A 24495-nucleotide genomic window follows, 5' to 3' on the forward strand; every position below is an offset into this window, starting at 1 on the left:
GAATTAACTGAATGCTAAGATTCTTTCAGATATCTCTGCAGAGGTACTGGTTAGTTCTGATTCTTTTTTTTTTTCTCCAGCTGCTTGAAATGCTTGAGTTTTAAAAGTTGCCTGGTCCAGGTTAGCAGCCTGCCTAACCTCCGGAATGTCGGACAGGACTCACCCCCAGTGCCTTACTCTCTGATTTATTTCTCGCTGTTGCTGTTAGTAAATGGAAACCATGACAAAGTTTACATTAGCAGACACATCCACATGCCTGGGCCCATAAATATTCTATGATGGAAAATGGTACAATGACTCCACTCCTCGTGAAAATGAGCGTAAAGTGAGAAGGGGCAGGGGAACATCACCAGCAGTGGCTCTGCTTACAGTGGAAAATCCAGACCAAATGGCGACAGGCTTTTAGCTAACTGGACACTGAGAGCCACTTCTCCAGGGCCTCACGAGTCAACTCAAAGTTGGCTAAGCAGAGACCAACTCCTTTGGGCAAACCTGGTAGAATCCAGTAGTACAGGCATCTTGTCTCAGACGCTGGATGAAGAAAGATCAACTCTGACAGGCGAGTGAGGAGGAATCTTACAGTCAGCTTTGAAAGGAGTTCGTGCGCTGTCCTGCCTGGGGTGCAGGACAGGGGCCGCTGTGGACCCTCAGAGCGCCAGCTGAAGTTTGCTCATGTTCCTCTGGTGCATGTTGTGATGGCGGACTAACTCGTCTGACCGGGCAAACTTTTTCTGACAACTGGGCCACCGACAGCTGAAGGGCTTCTCACCTGTTGACACAATGGCCAGTCAGAGACACTTGCCGTGGAGAGACGGAGCTGCAAGTTCAACTACCAAAGGCCCGCGTTAAATCATCGCAAGGCACCCACTCCAGATTCCCTCTAGCTCTTTGCCTAAGCTCACACATCTAGTTCATCTCACAAGGTGGCCCTGACCTGGCAGCACCTCTGGGGCCTCAAGGATTAAAATGCTGTGACAATTACAAAATGTCACTAAGTCAGAAGACTTGGGAAATGGGAGAGACGGAGCGAATCTAGGTAATGGAAATGCCTGGGCACTTCGTATTTAATCAAGGGGGGAAAACACTTGGTAAAACAAAACCGCTGTCATTAGACGGTTTTGTGAATTGTGTAAACGCTTCCCGTTTGCTGTTTAAGGAGGGGACTGAGCTTAACTGGAAGGCAAGGGCCTTAGGATCATCACGTAGGATACTGTTAATGGACTGCCACCCAGTAGCATAGCTGCAACTATAGCTTTAACATCTCTGTATACATATTCTGGATGGGCTGGGCGTTTTAAATAAATCACTGACATCAGTACACATGGTATTTGCTTCTTTTACTTTAAAGGGTTATTTAGAGAGTAATACCCATTATAAAAAAGATTTGAGGTGAGCCATGGTTTCAAGATTTTTTAAAAGCCTGCCGAAAAATCGAGGCTTCTCCATCTAAGGAGGCCTCAGAAGTTTCTTCCAAGTCTCATTTTGGATGGGAAAGATAATTAGTATTTCTGAATGCCTATCTAGGTACTAAGCTCTGTGCTTGGTTATCATATTTCTATATATATATATATACACACATACATAAAATTATATATATTAATTATACATAATATATATAATTTCATGTACTCTTTCCAACAACCTGTAAGGTAAGCATTATTATCCCCATTCTACAGATGAGGCTAGAACCTCAGGTGAATGCAGACACAGGCAGGACTTCTTAAACCTAGGTCTGTCTGATTCCAAATCCAGGTCTGTCTGTAGGACACACTTTGCTGCATCACACTTCCTGGGCCTCGGCATAATGGAAATACATCTATGGCTTTATCCTAAGTAAAAACATCACAGGAGTCACTTCTTCCACCTGAGGAGGTTCTCAGGATATAGCTAGTTCTTCTCTGAGAAATACTGGATGGGACAAGCACTGAGAAATATCCCAGGGGAGGCACTGTCCCCCAGTCAGAACTGGAGGCTAATCAACTATAGCTCCCAGTTAGATATTAAACAGTCTGCTGGTGACATAGGTCATTTTGTACATGTACAGATATGCATGAGGTGGGGCGCAGGGTACCAGGGATGATAACCCTTCCCCACCAAATTATGAGCTCAGGACTAAGGCAAAGAAGCGACATTAAAGGTACTCGAGTCAGGGAATGAGCTGTCCATCCCACTGACTCTGGGGCACAGGTACTCTGACTATCTGCAAGTACAGCCTGCTGGGGCTGAGAATCCAGGACTGCATGGAGGAATCACGGCTCACACTTCCCTTGCCTCCCACTCACTGTCCCTCTGCCCTTCCTGATCTGGCTCCTGTCCCCTGCTCCCACTGCCAACCATGCTGTCAAAGGTCACCTCCTAATGGACAAATCCTAACCTCTTCTCCTGTCGGTCATCATCCTCCTCAAACTCTCAAGGGAACTCAACTCTGCTGACCACGGGGCCTGCTCCTGATTCTCTCTCCTCCCTGGGCCACAAGGTGAACACAGACTCTTTCCCCAGTAAAGAAGCAGTGGGTAGGCGGGCTGGGAAGAGACAGAACTGGGGTTGCTACTTACTAGCTTTGGGACTTTAAACAAAGTTATTTCATCATTATGTGCCTCAGTCTTCTCATCTGTAAAACGGGGATGAAATGTTACCTATCCTACTTTTCTTCCAAGGATGTTGTGAAGATAAAATGAGATAACCTAAGCATTGGTCCTCCCTCTAAAGCTAGGAAATACACATCAAAGATGGTGCTATTTCCATTATGAATCACACCAGCCTTGTGGAGAAGCAAAAACTTTCAGCAGCTGTGAATAAATGTCTTTTCTCTCTCTATTCCTTTTGTTTGTTTAATTTTTACTTTTTGGCCATGCAGCATGTGGGATCTTAGTTCCCTGACCAGGGACTGAACCTGTGCTCCCTGCATTGAAAATGCTGAGTCTTAACCACTGGGCCAGAGGGAAGGAGGGAGTCCCTCCCTCTATTCTACTATGAAGGAAATAAATCCCACACACCAATATGAGTCTGGCAGAAACCATGACTGCTCCTGGGGCATTAACTTTTAGCAGAGCAAAGATTCAGGTCTCTGAAAACAGTGTTATAAAATGCAAACTTTCAGGAGTACAAGTGGTTGGCTTGTAGAATTTCTGCTATTTTCCTCCAAGGTTGATTATCCTATCAAACTGAGCGATAAAGATTTGATGCAACAAACTGGGAACAGCAGGGACTTAGCTTATCTCTTCACTTCATTCTGGACACTGCTGAAAACAGTTCTTTTCACATCTCTTCTGATCCATACCTCCCACCCCCATTCCTTCTTAAACAATGTTATTATTTAAAGACAGCCATGCACTGTTCTCTCTCCTGAATCTAAAGCTGTTTAGAACGTTTCCACTCATCTTTTCCAATCTCTCGCATCACAAGCAACTCCATTCAACAGTAGTTTAAAAAAATAAAGAAAAATAAATGTGAAGAAAAGTTTACGCACTTGTTTTACCTGTATGAGTCCTGGTGTGGGTCTTCAGGTGGTCGGAACGGGAGAACTTTCGCTGACAAGTTTTACACTGGAATGGTTTCACACCTAAACGGACAGAGAAGGTCTAGCCGCGGCCCTAACCATGTGGGGGCATAGCAAGGCCCACAAGGCCTGCTTCCCGGTGGCCTGAGGAGTTGGGCATTTCCAGCCATACCTGCAGTGTCTGGCTCGCCCTCGGATTTCCCCAACACCCCAGGCCCAGCAGGAGCCACCTAATGCCGCACAGTAATCCTTGAAGACCTGTTGTCTTGGGAACAACTATTGCTTAACCACAAGTGTCCAGCTTCTCAAGAGAAGTTTCAGCTGTGTCTGAGACTGAAAAAGTGAATCACACACTACAGATGGGCCTTTGCTCTCCACCCACCCGTGTTCTTTACTGACACTCAGTGTATCATCAGCAAATTGCTAGTGGGAGTATCATGACTCTGTGGTTTTCAGGGGAAATGTGGGGCATTTCCTTTTCTTTTCTTTCTTTCTTTCTTTTTTTTTTTTTTAAGAGAAGGTAAATCCCCAGCAGGGAAAATTATTGGAGAAACTTAAAAAATGGCTGACCCTCTCACACCCATATTGAACAATAAAAAGAATCACAAAATCAACCATGATCCAAGGGAACATACTGCCAGCAATGAGAAGGGAGCCTACAAACCTGTGTGTCTCCTTTGGTGTCTTTTGAGCTGGTCTGAACGAGAAAACCTTCGTTCACAGTCCTTGAAGTCACACTGGTATGGTTTCTCACCTTGGGGAAGACACGTATTCCATTGGAAAATGATTTTGGAAATAAAGATCTCATTAGAGGCAATTTCTCTTACCGGGACTGAAAGGATCCCAAAATGCTGAAAGGCACTTGGGTGGAAGGTTTCAGGGATATGCTGTCAACCTTAGGGGGCTTCCCAGGTTGCTCTAGCAGTAAGGAATGCAGGAGATGTTAAGATATGCAGGTTCAATCCCTGAGTCAGGAAGATGCTCTGGAGAAGGGCATGGCAACCCACTCCAATATCTTGCCTGGAGAATTCCCAAGGACAGAGGAGCCTGACGGGCTATCATCCTTAGGGTCACAGAGTCAGACACAACTAAAGTGATTTAGCATGCAGGCATGCCAAACCACAGGGTTAGGAGGAAGTCCCACCTACATACACACATTCATGGGCAGGAGGCGCAGAATCAGGGGCTGGGTGAATAAGGCTGAGTTGGAAGCGAAGGGAATTCGGGTTCTGGAGTTTGACACAGTGGGGAATATCCAGCTCTTTCAATCTGCTGGGTGAGGTGTCGTTTCCTCAGTGTGAAACGGGGCCAATAACCTGACAGCTTCCAAGGACTTATAAACAGATTACAACAGACCATCCACAGAAAGGGCTTAAGCCTAGAGCCTAGCACAGAGGCAGTGCTCAAAAAATACTGGCAGCTAATATTTAAACAAATAATAAACCAAAGCGGTCTTAAGTCCAAGACTTGAGTTCGTGGCAGAATTCTGGGATGGATGTCCCCTGGAGCTGGCCCCGTGGAATAAGTACTTTATGTTTTACGGCCTAAGGCTCTGGTATTCTCTGCTACTGACTTCCCATCCCTGAGTTAGGTATAAACAACTCCAGGGTTGTAAGATGCTCAAATTAAACCAGGAGCCAGAGCCTTACAGTTCTGGGTATCCCTTTACTCGAGAGAAGACAGGAATGGGATTACACAACCTCCTGCCTCACAATGGAGAAGCCCTGTCCCTGTCTTTGCAGGAAAAAGTTCAGCCAAATCCCAGGAGCTGCGCCCCTTGAGTGCACTGAGCAACCCTGGACCGTCCCATCTTCTTATGAGAATTCTGAGTCACCGGCATTCTGGGATGGAGAGCAAGCCATCCCAGGATCAGCTAGCTCTTTCTGTTGTCGGGCAGTTCCTGGTTACCTTTCCAGCCGTAAGACCGCCTCTGCTTCCCTAATTCATCTATATTCCTGCTCTACAGAGCTCACCATTCCTGAACCCTGCCTTGTACTTCGCTCACACTAAACACCCTCCATCCCTATCTCCAGATCCCTAACCCATCATAAACTCTATGGCACGTCCCTCTCAAATGCTATTTCCTCTGCGATGCCTTCTTGGAAGCCTCCTGTTCACTTAGAAAACCTTTCCTTCCCTCATTACAGAATGGCTGACATGGGGCCTTGTCAGATCCACCGTCTGCCAGACTGGAAAATCCTGAGAGCAGGAAGCTTTCCTCAACTTTCTGTTGATATCCAGCCCAGTGCCTTAACTTCAGCTCTTCAAGCTGGAAAAGCAACACTTCTTTCTGTCCAGTCTCGTCTTTTTTCTGCCTTTCTGCTTCTGCTCATCCTTTACTTTCTCTGCCCGACCCTGCCTACCCTTTATTGGTTAACCCAAGCCCTTCCTTCTCCAAGAAACAAATGATGCTCACTCAAAACAATACCCTCTGAATGAATCTTCTCAGAGCCTCCAGATTCACTCAGTCATCACACATTCTCTCCTCCCTTTTCATTTTTTTTATGTCTTGCCTCCAAAACACACCATCGACTCTTTGAGCAAAGGGCTTGTGACTTGGGAGTTAAAAGGCATGAGTTTGAGTCTTCCCTATATCCTACCCACCGGATAATTGTTTTCTGTGTGAGAATAAAATGAAATAATGAATGTAGAGAATTTGGCCCATGGAAAGTATTTAATAAAAGGTTCTTAACATAATAGTCTGTACTATTATTAGGAATAGATACAAAAAGATGGCACTCTTTCAAGAAGGGGACTTCAGTGATGTTAAATACCCTTCCCTCCTCGTCTTCTGCAAGAAGAGTTTCTTAAAGGTTCCAGCAGGTCTGAGGGTCATGGCTATATTTCTTACTCCCTTCCCTTTCCCCAGACATCTAACCCTTACTGTTTTCTAAGTGCCTCTTTTCCATTATAATTTCTACAACCATACTGCCTTCAATGTATTCTCTTTTATTTGTCTAGGCAGAATTTCAAAGAAGGCAACGGCACCCCACTCCAGTACTTTTGCCTGGAAAATCCCATGGGCAGAGGAGCCTGGTAGGCTGCAGTCCATGGGGCTGCTAGAGTCGGACATGATTGAGCGACTTTACTTTCACTTTTCACTTTCATGCATTGGAGAAGGAAATGGCAACCCACTCCAGTGTTCTTGCCTGGAGAATCCCAGGGATGGGGGAGCCTGGTGGGCTGCTGTCTATGGGGTCGCTCAGAGTCGGACACGACTGAAGCGACTTAGCAGCAGCTGCAGCAGCAGGCAGAATTTTACTTTATCATTTTCCTTATAATCAGATACTTTTCAAATGATTTCATTTGGGGAAATACATAACAACACAACATGCAACTTCTCATCTTCAGCTTAAAGCAGGTGGTCGACTGAGTGTAAACTCAGGTCTATGCCAGAACTATAGCCTTCAGACACAATGGCTTAGCAAAGACCAGTGGTCTAAAGAGATCTGAACCCAGCTCATTTTCTTCTTCAGCTTCCCCAAAGAAAAGTCTGCAGTAACAATAAAACAGTGACAGTGAAAGTCACTCAGTCGTGTCTGACTCTTTTGTTACCCCATGGACTATACAGTCCACAGAATTCTCCAGGCCAGAATACTGGAGTGGGTAGCCATTATTCTTCTCCAGGGGATATTCCCAAGCCAGGGATTGAACCCAGGTCTCCCACATTGCAGGTGGATTCTTTACCAGCTGAGCCACAAGGGAAGCCCAAGAATACTGGAGTGGGTAGCCTATCCCTTCTCCACCGGATCTTCCCAAGCCAGGAATCAAACCGGTGTCTCCTGCATTGCAAGCAATTCTTTACCAACTGATCTATGAGGGAAGCAATAATAAACAATAATGGTACTTAAAACAAAGAAGTTACCTTAAATCGTGGGGAAAAAATGGTACCAGCTCCCCAGTAGGAAAGCCTGTGCTTTGCCCTGATTTCCTGTCGGGAAACTCAGTCACATTCCCATCTAGTGCCCACAAGGCCAACCAAGAACAGACATTTGTGAAACCGATATTCACATTCACTGTGGCCAACAACCAAACGTGGCCAGTGCTCTCCCAGAGGCAGACCCTGTAATCTATGGGAAAATCCAGTTTTCTTTAAAACATCTTCCAAAATCATCTTTTTTGGGGGGGTTGAAAACAAAAATTAAACCTAGAAGCCATTTTCCCATTCTTACCTAGTTGGTTATTACTAGCCCAAGCAGTTAAGCTCTTCTTTGGACCATCTCATCCTAAGTCTCCAGAATGACCTTGCATATCAAGTTCCTAGAATCATCTAACTAACCAAGCCCCCAGGCTAGTTCCTCTCCCTTAAGAGATGCTAATACTATTGTAAACCTAATAAGAGCATTTATTCAGACTTACCGACACAGGGAACTGTAAGAGATGGTTCATCTCTCTAATTCCTTTCATTCCGTTTGATTTTAGAAGTTAATCTAGTCTCAACAATTGTATAAGGGAGGCTATCATCTCCATTTTCCATGTAAGGCAGATGAAGTTTGAAGAGTGGTTAGTAACTTGCTCAAGGTAACACCACCTGGTAGTGAAACCAAGACTTCAAGCCAGGTCTCTAATTCTGTGAAATGCTTTACCTACGCTGCTGCTGCTGCTGCTGCTGCTAAGTCACTTCAGTCATGTCAGACTCTGTGCGACCCCACAGACGGCAGCCCACCAGGCTCCCCCGTCCCTGGGATTCTCCAGGCAAGGACACTGGAGTGGGTTGCCATTTCCTTCTCCAATGCATGAAAGTGAAAAGTGAAAGTGAAGTCACTGAGTCGTGTCCAACTCTCAGCGACCCCATGGACCGCAGCCCACCAGGCTCCTCTGTCCATGGGATTTTCCAGGCAAGAGGACTGGAGTGGGGTGCTATCTACCTACTCTGCTCTTCCCTTTTTTAATAAAGGATAGAACTTCAGGATACAAAATGGCCTGGCAGCCTTTTTCCATCACTTGAAAGTAGTGCCTACTTTGCATTCCAGAAATCACCTGTGTCCTGGCAGTGACAGCTGGAAGCAGGGGCTCCTAAGCCGCCCCTGAGCCACCGGAACCAAGACTGGACGGTGAATGCACTTACCGGTGTGCTTCCGGCTGTGCATCTGTAAGTGGGACAGCTTAAAATATCTCTTATTGCAGCCTGGGTAAGCACACATGAAGGGGCGTTTCTCACTGGTCTCAGATGCCGATCGGACAAGAGTCGGGGCCACTCCAGGCACACGCCGCACATCCTGCAAGCAGAGCGTAAGATAAACAGAGGCTTTAAGCCACATGTGAACATTCGCATTGATCCCAAGGAAAGTGAGCTTTGAAGTATTCCCAAAGGAGGGATAGTGGATGTGATGCCTGAAACCACTCCCCACCACACCTGAGGTGCCCAAAGCAGACATCGCTAGTGGATGACGGAGCAGCACATTCAACAGTGCATTGCCCTAAGATCATCACTGCTGATCAACCCGAACCAGGACCTGAGATGAAGTCAGTCTTAGGGCTGCTGATCCAGAGCATCGGGAAAAGAAATGCTGCACACTGGGAGAGCTCCCAATCTTTCCTGTCTCTCAGCTTCTCATCTTGAAGCAGAGGTCTGGAAGTCAAAGCCCCAGGTTCTATTCTATTCCCTTCCACTCGGACACCAGGCCATATGACCTTGGGCCCTATCTGCAATGGGTTGGGAACTCCTTATTAGAGAAAAATGAGCCCCCAACTGAGCAACCTTCCACGTGTGAGTCAATGACAAGGAAAAAGAATACATCCTGGGAGGTGAGGGCTCTGTCTGTGAAGGGAGCTGAAACCACAGGAAGCTCACAGTGTTGCCAGCATGATCCTTTACTAGAGACACCAGGAAGCACTGTGTGTCTGCCCTCTGCCCACTCTCTGTCCATCGCGGGGCATTCTGTGGATCACCTTTATCCTGGAGGAGTGTGTGTGCATGGTTGGTCCTCCATGAGAAGAAGCTAGAGGGCAACAGTGAGGCAAATGCCCCTTAGGCTCCGGGGACCAATGAGTCATAAACAAAAGCAACGCAAGGGCCTGAGGGACCACTGAAGCCTCCTCGTCCTCACACAGAGGTGCAAGTCAGGGCCCGAGAGCACATCCACAGTTTGTCTTAAGACCCGGGACCACTTCTAAGCTTACCCACACCTGCCCTGGGCACTTCCCATACCACCCGCCAGCATATGTTCAAGTTCTTATTTCACCTCTTGCTGCGCAAATCTTTTTTGAAGTAAGCATACAGTAGTACCATACGGCTCTACTACTGATGGGCCCCAGTGTCTTAAGGCAAAAGATGCGAGACGTTTAAATGAGGAGCCAGCTGTGTCTGATTGGTCCACTCTGGAAGAAAACGAACACAGACCTCGGCAGAAAGTCTGATAAACGGGGCTTGGTGAAAAGGAAGGGCAAAGGAGTTTCGTACAGTTCCTTTAATTCACCCAAGAGGCAGCGCACAGGGCAACAGGGAATAAAACAGAGTTGTCAATGTCAGCCAGTCCTGGTGGAGAAGCCTGACATTACTTGTCTGACTTCCATCAGATGTCCCATATTTCCGTCACCCCCACCTTTATTCTCACCACTGGAAGGCTTCGGATGAGGGGACATGCTGTTCTATCTTCATGATGCCTCTGGAAACATTCTTCAGAACATCTCAGAGCACTTGCTCCACACATCACGTGGGAACTTGGCCCACACACAACTTATTTCTAATGTGCTGGCTACTCTGGAGAAAGTATCTCAGCCGTTACTCATGTTGTTGCAACCACAGAGTCACATGCCAAAGACACAAACACAAACCCTTGGTAACTGTGCGTGGTTCTGAACGCACAAAAGAGGCTCTGGGAGATGGCCTTCCGTCCAGTTTCCATTTTACTTTCCTTTCCTCACTCTCGCTTAGTAAAGACAGAGTCTATCTTTTGGGCACTTGCCCGTGCAGAACAAGTCTTAGAAGTCCAGAGTCCAGGTCATTAATTCAAGCTCATTGAGCCCCAACATAAGATGTGCATAGCCTACCCTAGAGAAGGTGAATTAAGCAGTGAAGGAGGAAAGAAGGGAATTCTGCAGAAAGCACCCTGGTCTGAGTGAGGTGGCTGCATCCACACTGGCCTCTGGAAAGGAGAAGACCCCTCAGCCTGCCCCAGTGGAAGAGGGCGCATCTCTGCTGACACAGCAGCCTATGGTTAGGAACAGACTTGCCAGGGCCAAACGGCCAGCAGCGAGGACGTGAGAGGCTGTTGGGAAGGAAAGAGGCAGCCGGGGCCCCGTGTACTCGCCTGAATGCCCCTGAAGACGCCGTGGGTGTGTATCCTGTACTGGGCGCCACAGAGGATGGGCGTGGTATGGTTGTCACTCTCGTACCCCGTGCCGTGGCTGCAAACACAGAGGAGGGAGAACAGGACTCAGGCTGGTTCACAGGCACACTTCAGGGCAATGCGCCTCTGCAGTGAGACGAATGTCCTTTCAGAGCTCTCGGGACACCTCGGTTGGCTTCTGCCTCCCTCCACTGGGGCTACCCTAGAAGCAGCGCTTTGTGAAAGGCAGAGCTGCTCAATCCTCGGGTGACCCCCACGCAGTCCCGTACCCTCACACTCTCCAGGGCACACCATCTGGGTCCATGTCTCTCTCAGACAAGCCAGGGAAAAGTCACAGTGGCAGGAGTTCATTCCCAGCAAGTTGTTTACCATCAAGACAGCAGGGCTGACAGCTGTGAATATCTCAGGAATGAGCAGATGCCTCAGATTTCACGTTGAATGCAAAGGATTTTTTGTCGGCACCTCATGACTCAGTTTTTACCAGATAGCACCAAGAAAGCGATGACTCTTACAAGAATAGAGGTCGCATCCTTAGAAGCAGGGATTACACATCTGGGGCTCTGCACCACTTCAACTGCAGATCAGGTTTCCAGATCAACTTAACTCTTTGGAGCCAAGCCAGATCCTAGGTGGACACTTCCTCCAGCATTAGACTGACCAGTCCCCGAGCCAGAGCTCAGTTAGCCTTGGACTAACTAGCGAGAGCTGAGGGATGGAGAAGGCTGGAAAGAACACCTTGCAAAGGGTGGATGTTCTGCTCTAAAAATATTGTCTCCTTTGGGTAACAGCTGATCTCTGTTCTTCAGTTGTTTTACTTCCAAATGAGGCCAAGTGGACTTCCCTAGGAGTCCAGTGCTTAAGACGAAGGAGGAGTGGGTTTGATCCCTGGTTGGGGATCTAAGCTCCCGCATGGCCGCAGGGTGCAGTCAAAGATTACAAAAACTACAACCACCACCACCAAATGGGGCTGGGTGAGAACTGCAACTCACAGGGCAGCACGCTATAATCGCAGCTCGACTCACCGTGGGCAGCTTTACGAAGCCTCTGTAAACTGGTGACACTGCTTTGAACCACGTCTGGCAGTTCCTCAAAAGCTTAGATGGAAAGTTACCATGTGACCCAGAAATTCCGCGTCCAGGTGTATTCCCAGGAGAAATGAAAATATATTTCCCCACAGAAATTTGTAGCCATTAGCAGCATTACTCGTAATAGCCAAAAATGAGAATCAGCCCAAACGTCTGTCACCTGATGGTGGATAAACAAAATATGGCATATTCCTAAAGTGGAATATTATTTGAGGATAAAAGGAATGAAATACGTGATAATGAAGTACATGACAAACCTTGAAAACATTATGCTAAGAGAAAGAAGTCACAAAGGACCACCTGCTGTATCATTCCCTTTACAAGAAACGTCCAGAAGAGGCAAATTTATAGAGATAGAAAGTAGATAGGTGGTCGATTGCCAAGGACTGAGGATTTTGAGGGAAAATGGAGAGTGATTGGTAAAGTGAAACTGAAAGTCACTCGGTTGTGTCTGACTCTTATAATCCACAGAATTCTCCAGGCCACAACACTGGAGTGGGTAGCCTTTCCCCTTCTCCAGGGGATCTTCCCAAAGCCAGGGATCAAACCCAGGTCTCCCGCACTGCAGGCAGAGTCTTTACCAATTGAGCCACAAGGGAAGCCCAAGAATACTGGAATGGGTAGCCTATCCCTTTTCCAGTGGATGTCCCCGACCCAGGAATCGAACCAGAGTCTCCTGCATTGCAGGCAGGTTCTTTACCAACTAAGCTATCAGGGAAGCCCGTGATTGTTAAAAATGTCCTCCAATTGTGGTACTGGTCATACAAGTCTGTGAATATACTAAAACCCCTGAATTGTACACTGCAAATGGGTGAATGGTACACTATGGAAATACATAAAGCTCTTAAAAAATTAAGGTGGGGGAAAGGATAAACTGGGAGACAGACTGACATACACACATTACCAAATATAAAATAGACAATAAGACCTGCTAGGAACTCTATATTCCGTAATGGCCTAATGGGAAAAGAATCTAAACAGAGTAGATACATGTGCATGTATAACTGATACACGATGCTATACAGCAGAAAGTAACGTAAGATTGTAAATCAACCATACGCTTAATAAAAAAGTGACTGTGCCAAAAAAAAATTAAATCGCAAGTATTTATTTTTTTAAAAATTACCTCTGGGGACTGGGGTCCATGCATTTTTTTAAGCCTCTGGGTGAAGGTTAACTGTCAGGACTGAGAGCTCCCACCCTCTGCCTCTGTTATTCTAGAGAGTCCCAGGGGCCCGATATAGGAGGCACGTAGCCCACTCCATCCAAGGCTGGCTCAACTCTCACTCACCCAGGGGAGAGACTTCCTAGAAGGGAAGAGTGTCAGGATGACGCACACGTCCACACACTCTGCGGCCACAGCAGCTGTAGCATTTCACCTCTGGTTCTGGCTCCAGGCTTTCTAGAAAGAACTGCCTGTCTCCTTCTTACAAAGTGACGAGAGCAGCTGGGGGCAGTGGGTGGCAGTTCTGCTCCCTCTAACCTCCTACACCTCATCTCCACACCCTTCAGGTGATTTTTGACATATCTGGGGGGGAAACGTCCTAAAGAGCCAGGGTCAGATACACAAAACTAGGAGGAAAGGCCAAACTCAGGTAGTGTCTGCCTTTTGGAACTTTAGAACGTGTCTGCCAAAAGAAAAAGGTCCCGTCTGGCCTCCTTACAATTGCATTCTATCGACAGTGGGGAAGGGAGAGCTGATGAGAATGCTGATACGGCAGCAGAAAGAGGACAGACAGAACAGGAATGGTGCTACCAGAACATTCTGCCTCCCAGGCTGCCTTTGCTTGGTTCGGCCTTCTGCACGGAGCCCAGATGTGACATACATATTTTCTAGGGCTCAGGGACCCAACAATAGAAGTCTGTATTATTCTCAAGTTCCAGTGTCAAAGGGGAAGGCCTTCTCTGGTGGCTCAGTGGTGAAGAACCCACCTGCCAATGCAGAAGACCTGGGTTCGATCCCTGGGTTGGGCAGATCCCCTGGAGGAGGAAACGGCAACCCACTCCAGTGTTCTTGCCTGGGAAATCCCATGGACAGAGGAGCCTGGCAGGCTACAGTCCGAGAGGTCGCAAAAGAGTCGGATACGACTGAGCAGCTAAACAACAATAACAAATCAAATGGGAAGAACCTGGAGTCTCCGGTCTCAGCAGCTCATCTCTGGATGTTACCTGGATTCCTGGAGGTGAGAAATATGGGAAACCGGCTTTTCTCAGCCTACTTGTCCCAGGAAATGAAATGTTGCCCCACTCAAATGGGATGCCATGATCCTCACAACCAGATGCAACCAACCGACAAAGCAGCAAGACTGTACCCGCCAAGTGTGTCACTGGATTCTTCTAGCACGTCCGTGAACAAGAAAAACAGCCAGGTCCGTTCTCATTGGCTCCATAAAACAAACACACCAATGCAGTTCCACCTGGTGGAAACTATGCCACCTCACACTCTTTCTAGCCTGGTCCACCCAGAACACTGAGTTCAACTCGTGGGCATTCAGCTTAGCAATGACTCTCTCCAGGTAAGAAAACCAAAGCCGGTTGAGGGGCCTGAACCATAGATTAATAGAGGCAGAAAAGTCATCTGTTCCGACTTCCTCCAGCTCATCTTTACCAGCAGGACAACATGACTGGTGACTAGTTTTCAAGGCAGCCCACTCCACTGGGTGTTCTTCCTGAACCAGGGATGGAACCTGGGTATCATGCGTTGCGGGCTGATTCTTTACTGTCTGAGCCACCAGGGAAGTCTAACTGTTGGGAAAGGCCTTTCTAAACTGGGCATAAATCTGCCTCTCTCATGTCTCCTAGAGAACCAGAGTATTACTATTTTACAGCCATCTGGGTGTGTCTCCTCCACTGTACCGTAAACACAGCCTTGGAAACAGAGACCAAGCTGCTCCTTTCTGCACCTCTCAACTTTGACTAAAGTAAGGTGCACAGTCTAAAACAGTTCCCTAAGATGGGCCGAATCCAACTCCTCTTCCACATGACAATCCTTCAGATATCTGAAGACAGCTCTCCAGACTACAGACCTGGGGCTCTCTCAACTATAACAACGTGAACTGGCATCTAATTCCCATGCCATCCAGAACATCCTCTTCTTCATCACATTCATTTTGTTAGGTCTCTCTCAAAGAGTAGGCTTAGTCCCGGAGAACTGTTATTTATATAAGGGAGTGAAGGGAGAATCACAGAAGTCTTTAGAATCACAGAAGTAACAAACACCTAACAATGGAGAGAAATGCCTCACCCAAAGAAATTTCATTCCAAAAGTTTTTTAAGTCAATATGCTAGTCAATACGATGCATTATGCCCACCAGCTGCCAGGGCTCAATCCCTGGGTAGAGGGTCTGGGGCTTCCCCTCTCAACCTGGACAAAGCATTGCTGCTAACACACGTAAGAGCACGTTCTCTCTTAGCACTCAAGTCACGACGATCTTCTTCAGTCAAATGAAATCCCCGACTCCCACCCTAGCACGTACCACAGTTAAACCAGGTATTCCAACCTTGAACCTGAAGGCATGATTTTTGTTTTTTATTGCAATTCAGGACCACACATTTATCCTTCAAATTCCATTCTATTTCCTTTAGAGAGTCATCCTCAACTGTTGAAATCTTTCTGCTTTGGCTTCCAAAGCCTTTGCTTTCCATCCCATTTCACATTATTTCAACATTTAAAAAGTACCTTTTCAATGTTTTCATAAAAGGAAAGGCTCTTCCTTGCTGCTGCATATATTTACAGTATGTAAAACTGGTCTCTGATATTCAGGCAGTGAAAAGATTCTAAAAGGCCTCTCCATGAGACGACCTGAGGGAAGCTATCATAAAGAATCTAGTCATTTAGATGGGGTTAAGTCCAAGAGAGCCAAAAGTCATCAGCAGGGATCAATCTGAGAAAGGGCTCAGGAAGACAGCAGCTGCTGCTGCATCAATAGCCACTGTTAAGAACCAGCTGCTAATTTAGATAGTCAAGTGAAACCAAGCTTTATCCCCAAAGAGATCAGCCAGTACAAGTTATAGTAAGTATGTTGTGGATGAACCAAACAGGAGTGAGAGTAGGACTCCTAGAGGTTTGAAACCATTAAGCCGTTCAAGAAGGGCAAGTAGTTACCAGCCTAGAGAAGAGATTTCTGGGGCCAAAGATCCGCCTTTCAAGAAAGGAATCACAGAACCCCAGAGATGGGGTAAAAACTTGTCATGACCCAGAGACAAGGGTGTTATTATTCATGGAGCCAACTGGTATCAGAAGGCAGGTTCTAGAGAGAGCATGAATCCCAAGAGTCCCACGTCTCCCTCGGGGTCAAAATGCACACACAGTGACTTCCTTGCAAACCAAATAATGACAGGAAGGTAAAGGAGCCCTGGCACTATGCACAGCACGGCACGTGACTCAAGCCTGAGAGAGGCTGGACTTTCCTAAGGAAAAAAAAATGGTGCTTTATACAACATTTTCATGCTTTGTTGCCTCGTGAAATACTCTTTGATAGATAAAATACTGGACTCGGCTGAATGGCAGAGCAAAAGGATTTGAAGACTCTTTGGCCAAGATGAGCAGGGAAAGCACAGGGACAGACAGTGAGGTGTAATGAAGGCAGCCATGGGGCCAGCAGGTGAGAAGAGTCAGGGGGTCTGGTGCAGGCAGGGGACCATACGGGAGAGGAAGCTGAGGGTAACACAACTGCCACTTTCTTCCTACCCCGGAGCACTACACGAGAAACCACTCACAGGCTGATAAAGATACTTAACACAGCTCCTTAGGTTTTTTTGTTCAACTAGGCACAAATCGGCTTCCCTGGTAGCTTAGAGGTTAAAGCGTCTGCCTGCAATGCAGGAGACCTGGGTTCGATCCCTGGGTTGGCAAGTTCCCCTGGAGAAGGAAATGGCAACCCACTCCAGGATTCTTGCCTGGGGAATCCCATGGACAGAGGAGCCCGGTGGGCTACAGTCCACGGGGTTGCAAAATCACTCACTTAAGTACTTAGCCTATAACTATCCACAAAGATATCAAAAAATAACTATTGTGTCTTTTTGCAATAAAGATCAACTACATTAGTGACCTTCCACAGAGACTAATAATTCTGTAAACAGACTTGAGCATTGCCTTGCGCATGATTAACACACCTTTGTTCCTAAACTCTTGTTTTTTTCCCTATGTGCTTTCCAAAATCCAGCTTAATAGCTTTACCAACAACTCATGCTAATCTCACTGCTCTATGGTTTCCAGAATCTACTGGGGTTTTTTTTTTTTTCTTCCTATTTAAAAACTAAGATATTTGCCTCACTTAAGCAAAAACTAAGGCAAAGTCTCAACTCTTCTGCCACCTCACTCCATGAATTTCCATGATTATCAGCCAAGGGTCAATGACTTAGCTAAACTGTTCAGAATATGGATTTGGTTTTTTTTCCCTTAAAGCAGAGCCACAAACTCAGGTACCTACAGGGGCCAAGCAAGTGAGAAAAATAAATGATGAAGGTCCGGGAAAGAAAGATGGCATCAAACTGACAGGGACAGCCAGCCCAGCCACCCCACCCCTGCCCAAAGGAGGCAGCGAGGAACTCGATCTACCAGCCAAGTACTACTGATAACATAACCTCAATGTTGCCAGATCTTTCCATCCTCCAGAAAAGTCAGAAATCACAGCTTTTATGTGAGATCAGTTGAGTTTTAAATTCTGGGAAATCACTGAAATTGTAAAGAATCACTGTCAGATCAAACAAAATCTATCTCTGGCCTAAGGGCAATCAATTTGCAACCTCTGCTTTAAAGGTTGAGCAGTGAAGTTTAAACTGCAAGCTGGAAAACTCCCTCTGGATTCTGTTGCCTCCTCCTACCTGGCAACAGAATGGAAGTGGCGATGTGTCTGATTCTTTAAGTACTGAGTCATTCAGTTCAGTTCCGTTCAGTCTCTCAGTCATGTCCAACTCTTTGTGACCCCATGAATCGCAGCACGCCAGGCCTCCCTGTCCATCACCAACTCCTGGACTTCACTCAGACTCACGTCCATCAAGTCAGTGATGCCATCCAGCCATCTCATCCTCTGTCGTCCCCTTCTCCTCCTGCCCCCAATCCCTCCCAGCATCAGAGTCTTTTCCAATGAGTCAACTCTTCGCATGAGGTGGCCAAAGTACTGGAGTTTCAGCATTAGAATCTTCCAAACCCTTGAAAGTTTGAAAGGATGCATACTTGAACAGCAGAAATGGTCAGTGATGCTAGACCAAAATCCAGAAGTTATCATCTATAGGGGTCAGTGGTTTACCTCTAAATATCACTGGCCCATTTCAAAGTAGGCTTAAGCACTGACTTACAGACAGAAAACCACAGTTGTTGTGCAGTAAGTTGAAGTATGGGGCTTCCCTGGTGGCTCAGACAATAAAGAATCTGCCTGCAATGCAGAAGACCCAGGTTCGATCCCTGAGTCAGGAAGATTTCCTGGAGAAAGGAATGGCAACCCACTGCAGTATTCTTGCCTGGAGAATTCCACGGACAGAGGAGACTGGTGGGCTACAGTCCTTAGGGTTACAGATTTGGAACAACAGAGTTGACTAACACACATACACACAAGTTGAAGTGTATCTGTTTTCTACAGATGCTGTAACAAATTACCATAAATTTGGTGGCTTGAAAGGACACAAATTTGTGCTGTTATAATTCTGGAGACCAGAAGTCTAAAATAAGCTTCACTGCACTAAAGTTTATGTGTTGGCAGGGTTATTTTCTTCTGGAGACTTACGGGAGAATCTCTTCCTTGTCTTTTTCAGCTTCCAGAACTCACTGGCGTTCCTTGGCCCCGCCTTCACATCACTACATCACTCTGACCTCCTCCCGCCTTCATCACATCCCCAGTCACTCTTCTGTAGTCCAGTCTCCCTCTGCCTCCCTTTTATGAGGACACTCATTACAGTGAGGGCCCATTCAGGTATTCAGGACAGTCTCCCCATCTCAAGATCCCTAACTTAGTCACATCGGTCAAGTTCCTTTTTGCTACAGAAAGCAACATTCCACCCCAGCCTCCAAGGATGAAGACTTGGATATCCTTGGGGGTCATTATTCAGGCTCCCATACCAAAGGAACTGGATTTGTTTGGTTTCTTGCAGATATATTTAACAGAGCTAAATTAACCTAGATTCTTTATCTCTAGATTAACCCAAAAGATCAGTCTGAAAGAACATGGGTTTTGCATCTGAATGCCTGTGTTCCAGGCCCACGTCTATCATTTATTTACTCTGTGGTCATGGGTGAATCATCTAAACTCTGACTCAGATTCCTCCTCTGTAAAATGAAGCAATAACCAATTTTATACATTTGCTTGAAAACCAAAGAGCTAAGCTATATGAGGAGCAAAAGTAAAACATCACTCAGTAACCTTATCCTAACAAAATGTTCAGGCCTACAGTTATATGCATGAAGTTACTAACAACCACAGAAATTATTTCTCATGTTCTTCTTTTAAGCCTGGTGATTGAGATCTGGACTTCCCTGGTGGCTCAGACAGTAAAGTGCCTGCCTACAATGCGGGAGACCCGGGTTCAATCCCTGGGTCGGGAAGATCATCTATGTGTGTGCTTAGTTGCTCAGTCGTGTCTGACTCTTTGCGACCCCAGGGACTACAGCCCACCAGGCTCCTCTGTCCATGGGGGTCTTCCCAATCCTGGGATTGAACCCAGGTCTTCCACACTGTAGGCAGATCTGAGCCACCAAGGAAGCCCAACTGAGATCAACAAAACATACTTTTTATCCTTAGCACAATGCTAGGAGTCACTAAGGGCATCACTTGAGGCAAATGACTTAGCCTTTCTGGCCTCAGCTTCGTGCACAATGAGAAAAACAGTACTCCCCATCAGACTGTTACAAATGAGATTCGGTAAGTAAAGCACTGCTTTGTACATGGTATGCCCTCAACAAATGGCATTTAACAGTGCTATCCCCATTTTAAAGCACAGAATACTGAGGTTTAAGGAAAGATCGAATTACGTGCCTAAAGTCAGATAGATGGCAAGCAGCAGACAGGGTGTTTGCATCCAGGTCAGTGTAGCTCATCTTCCTGCAAAGCCAGCTGGACAATTCTGGTGGTGCAAGCCCAACCTGGGTTCACTTCTATCATCATGACACCTGAATAATCCCTAGCTCCTTTCTCCTGGAGTATGAATGAAATTACCCATGTCTGAAGGTTTGAAAAATGCAGTGGGAGTGGGATAGGAGAATGCAGGCTGTGAGGGGCAAGTTCAAATATGTACTGTTAGCACAACTGAGCATCTGCTTGGAGGCACAATATTTATTTGGTACAAGAAAGGGCAAAGTACACTGAAGGAAATGGTCTGCTTGTGTGCAATAGAGCAGTTGATGGTGAACAAAATTTTTACAAGAAAATTTCTTTCTACCTAACTGGGAAAATAAACTAAGCAGAAGAAATTATCAGCAGAGCCTACATCTCATGACTCCGCTTTTGGCTGTGACACGGACTGTACATTTTCTTAAACAGCTTTAAAATGCATTAAAATGTATCCTGAGAAAGTTTGCTTTTCCTAGACAGCTTTAAAATACATAATCATGTGATCTTAGAAAGTTTGTAAAAACAGGAAAATGTCCCTCATATAACACAAGTTATGAGCCCTCTTCCTGCTAAAAACTTGTACACTGAGGTTCGACCCAGAAAAAACTTAATGTTTAAAGAGTAGTTTCTTTAGAAATGATTAATTTTGATATTTCACAGGCACAAGAAGATTAATAAAAAGGAATTGAGGTTTTACAGATGAGGAAAACCAGAGCTGCCCTGAAATCCCTTATCAACAGAAGAAGTTTAAAAAAAAAAAAAGAGAGCCTTTTGAGGGCAACTAGCATTTGATATGAATATTCAAAAAGGGGAAACCTCCACCTGTGATTTCTCTCTCCCACCTCTAATCTTTGGCCAGGTGAATAACCGCTCCCCCCCCCCCCTTCTTCACCTCTTTCTTCTTGTCTCTGCAGAATTAATCAGATTTAAAGGGAAACACATGGGAAAACCTCATACTCTGGTGTATCTAGAAAATGAAATTTACTCATCAACCCTTCTTCTTGCTCCATCTTTGCTGCTGCTGCTACTAAGTTGCTTCAGTCGTGTCCGACTCTGTGCGACCCCATGGTCTACAACCTACCAGGCTCCTCCGTCCATGGGATTCTCCAGACAAGAGTACTGGAGTGGGGTGCCATTGCCTTCTCCACCATCTTTGCTACTTAGGCTTATATATGAGATGCTGAGATGCCTGAATTTTTTTTTTTGGTGTTGAAAATACACTGTGCAAAAAGAAAATATACTTTGTTGCAAGCCTTGAGAACCATCACCCCTGTCTAGTGTGCCAGTTTTGCGGGAAAAGAGCAATGGAATCAGGTTTTAAAAGTTCACTTCCTGAAAGTTTAAACACAAGAGATGAAACTGAACATACCACCATTCCTCAATTATTCTTGCCAAAAAAAGAGGAACCCAAATCTAATCAAGCCTCCAGATCTAACTACTTATTTATAGGAAAAACAGGGCATGGACTTCCCAAGTTAAAAGACTTTAAGAGGAAGCAATCTGCCAAACCTGATTGTGAAATATTCTACTGACCAATTGACCTGCTATCTTCAACAAATCAGAGTATGAGAAAAGAGAGGAGGTGGGGGCAGGGAGGGCAGTTACAGCATAAAAGAGACAAGCTGCTGCTGCTGCTGCTGAGTCGTTTCAGTCGTATCCAACTCTGTGCGATCCCATAGACGGCAGCCCACCAGGCTCCCCCGTCCCTGGGATTCTCCAGGCAAGAACTTTGGAGTTGGGTTGCCATTTCCTTCTCCAATGCATGAAAGTGAAAAGTGAAAGTGAAGTTGCTCAGTCGTGTCCGACTCTTTGAGACCCCATGGACTGTAGCCTACCAGGCTCCTCCATCCATGGGATTTTCCAGGCAAGAGTACTGGAGTGGGGTGCCACTGCCTTCTCCAAAAGAGACAAGAGAGGACAATCATTAACAAAAAAAATCAACGAAACAATAACCCTATGCATAAATACTCACCATACACACAGACCAGCCAGAGACAGTCGGACTTGAACTGATGAGTCCTAGAGGCTTAGGGTCAAGAAGTCCCCTGGGAAGCCTCGTGGTCACACCAGAATGCTTGGGTTTAAAGCTTTACTGTATGAAAATATAATTTCCCTATAGTTTGAACAAGCATACTGAAAACAAAGACTGAAAGATGCAGTTTCTTTAACTAATCCAGCATAGACAGCAGAATATAAAGATGAAATGATCAAGTTAAACCTGACCGAGTTTAAAAAAAATAAGTAACTGATAATTTACGAGTATCAGATTTCCTCAGTAGTCTGCAGAAAACAATCAGCCATATTTTTACTTGAAAAATTTATTTTCTTCCTGCCTTCCGGTGTTTCATTTCAGTTCAGACCTCAAGAAAAAGACCTATTATTTTTTATGTATAATTAAAATATCTGTATATAATTTTCCATTAAAAATTATACTATACTAATAATTCTTACTATTATGCTTTTTAATGAACACTTTTTTCATGAGCATTAGAAAGAAGGCTCCCCATCCCTACTCCATCCTTATTTTCTATCCAGGTCTTGTACATCCCTGCAGCATCCAGCTCCACATCATATCTGGAGGGGAAGAGGATTCACTCCACTTTCACTAACTCTGACTTTTCAAATCCCTCGAGTGTCCTTTTATCTTTTTGCCCACCTTCCTCTGGAAAGATAGACCTCTTCTCCATTCAGGGAGCCACCCCTCTCGAACGCACTCTCAGGCTCCAGGAGTGTATACATGCCTAGAGCTTGGCCAATCAGATCACTGTATTCTCTAGCTACGCGACCCAATCCTGGCCAATCAGAGCCTTCCCTGGGTCCTTTGGTGGAGAAGGACCAAAAGGGAAACTGTCTTATGAAACTGTCAAAACAGCTACTTTTGTCACAATAAAGAGAACCTGTCTGAGAAGAGAGCCAACACAAAGGAGAGCAGAGGCAAAGGACAATGAAACAGTATTCTAAAGACACTGTCTCAGCTCCTGAATCCATACAAGGGGCTTTAAAATACAGTAAGCTGCTAAATTTAAATTCCCTCTTGACCTAGGCCAGTTACAACTAAGGTTCTGCCACTTGCTATAGAAAAAGCCCTGCTAATGTATAACAGTTGTCTCAAAGTAATCGGATTTATTTTTCAACAAACATACCAAAACACAATACCTATAAGTGAGTACTGAGAAAGGTCCTTCAAAGTATTACCTTCTGGAGAATGACCACTTGTTCCAACCATGCTAGCTATTACTACTGAAACTTGTTTGGATTCCTGTTCAAGAGCTTCACTACAGTCACGGTTCATGTTCTCACTTCCATGCAGTCTAGTCGTTGGCCACTATTTAATAGGGAATATAGGCTGAGTGGTTAATAGCCTGATAACAACGTTTGTATAAATCAGCCATTATGAACCATCAAGCTTTCCTCACCATTTGAAATGGTATACAAACCTCCTCCAACTGCCTTTTCTCTTACTTTACACTCAGAGCAGAGCTAAAAGCAATTTAAAATCTAGTTTCCCACAATAGTTTGGGGAGAATACAGCTCCCCTTCAAAAGAAATCCCACTCTACTTACTGACTGCTACTGCTGGGAAGAATATTTTTAGGCATGCTTCCTACCTCAACACATAGAAACATAGGAACTCATGTTCTCACAGACGACCTCACCAGATCATACAAGAAAGAGCTGGATCTCCCCTTACATGTGTCCGGTTTTGAAGCGCTAGTTCATCAGAGTCCCAGTTTCATCTAACTCACTGGGTTCTATATTCTCAACGCTTTGGCCAGAGACTGCTCCTAGTTTCACCCTAAGAACAGGTGTCCCAACTTCACATGATAGACAAATTCGATGTGGGGAAAATTAGCAGGATCTTTTGCAGCCTGAGTTCTCAAAGGCTCCCACCCAGCTTGCTCATACACTCTTAAATTCTTAAACCTGAAAAATTTTACTCAAGTATTCTCAATTACCTAAAAAAAAAAAAAAAAATCCTCCCTAAAACCCCAGAATCAAGCTCAGTGGTCTTAAGACTAAGCCCTTTCCTGCTTCTCCAGTTGAAATGGAGATTGGTACATGTGAAGGCCAGTGTACATAACTCTCTCTTTCAAAGGCGCCACATTACAGCTGACATTAGGGCTTCCCTGGTAGCTCAGATGGTAAAGGATCCATCTGCAATGCAGGAGACCCTGGTCTGATTCCTGGGTCAGTAAGATTCACCTGGAGAAGGGATAGGCTACCCATTCCATCGTCCTTGAGCTTCCCTGATGGCTCAGCTGGTAAAGAATCCTCCTGCAATGTGGGAGACTTGGCTTTGATCCCTGGGTTGGGAAGATCCCCTAGAGAAGGGAAAGGCTACCCACTCTAGTATTCTGGCCTAGAGAATTCCATGGACTGTATAGTCCATGGAGTCACAAAGAATTGGACACGACTGAGCGACTTTCACTTTTTCAGCTGACATTAGTAACATAAGGTATTTCAAGGTGAAGAAACAGAAAAAAAAACCTGTAATACGTTAAAAGGAATCACACTCACTCTCAAACAGATGTTTGAAGCCAGAAGCATTAAGATCATGAATCTTTTCAAGATTAA

The 24495-nt window shown here is 45.6% G+C and overlaps 1 protein-coding gene across 11 annotated transcripts in view; it reads right to left on the reverse strand.

Annotated features, from left to right (window-relative positions):
* Positions 1 to 647: 647 nt before the first annotated feature.
* WT1 (WT1 transcription factor) overlaps positions 648 to 24495 on the reverse strand; it is a 48249-nt gene continuing 24401 nt past the window's right edge. For 4 of the 11 annotated variants that reach the window (XM_068988446.1, XM_068988437.1, XM_068988435.1 and 1 more), the window contains 5 exons: positions 10753 to 10849; positions 8568 to 8718; positions 4164 to 4253; positions 3470 to 3562; positions 648 to 769 (listed from right to left, as the gene is read on the reverse strand). In XM_068988446.1, coding sequence (XP_068844547.1) covers positions 648 to 769; positions 3470 to 3562; positions 4164 to 4253; positions 8568 to 8718; positions 10753 to 10849 — 553 coding nt within the window. The remainder of the gene's footprint in view (positions 770 to 3469; positions 3563 to 4163; positions 4254 to 8567; positions 8719 to 10752; positions 10850 to 24495) is intronic. The other 7 variants (XM_068988445.1, XM_068988439.1, XM_068988436.1 and 4 more) reach the window with 3 other exon arrangements.

This window comes from Capricornis sumatraensis, chromosome 16 (genome assembly GCF_032405125.1).
Source record: "Capricornis sumatraensis isolate serow.1 chromosome 16, serow.2, whole genome shotgun sequence".
Classification (NCBI taxonomy): domain Eukaryota; kingdom Metazoa; phylum Chordata; class Mammalia; order Artiodactyla; family Bovidae; genus Capricornis; species Capricornis sumatraensis.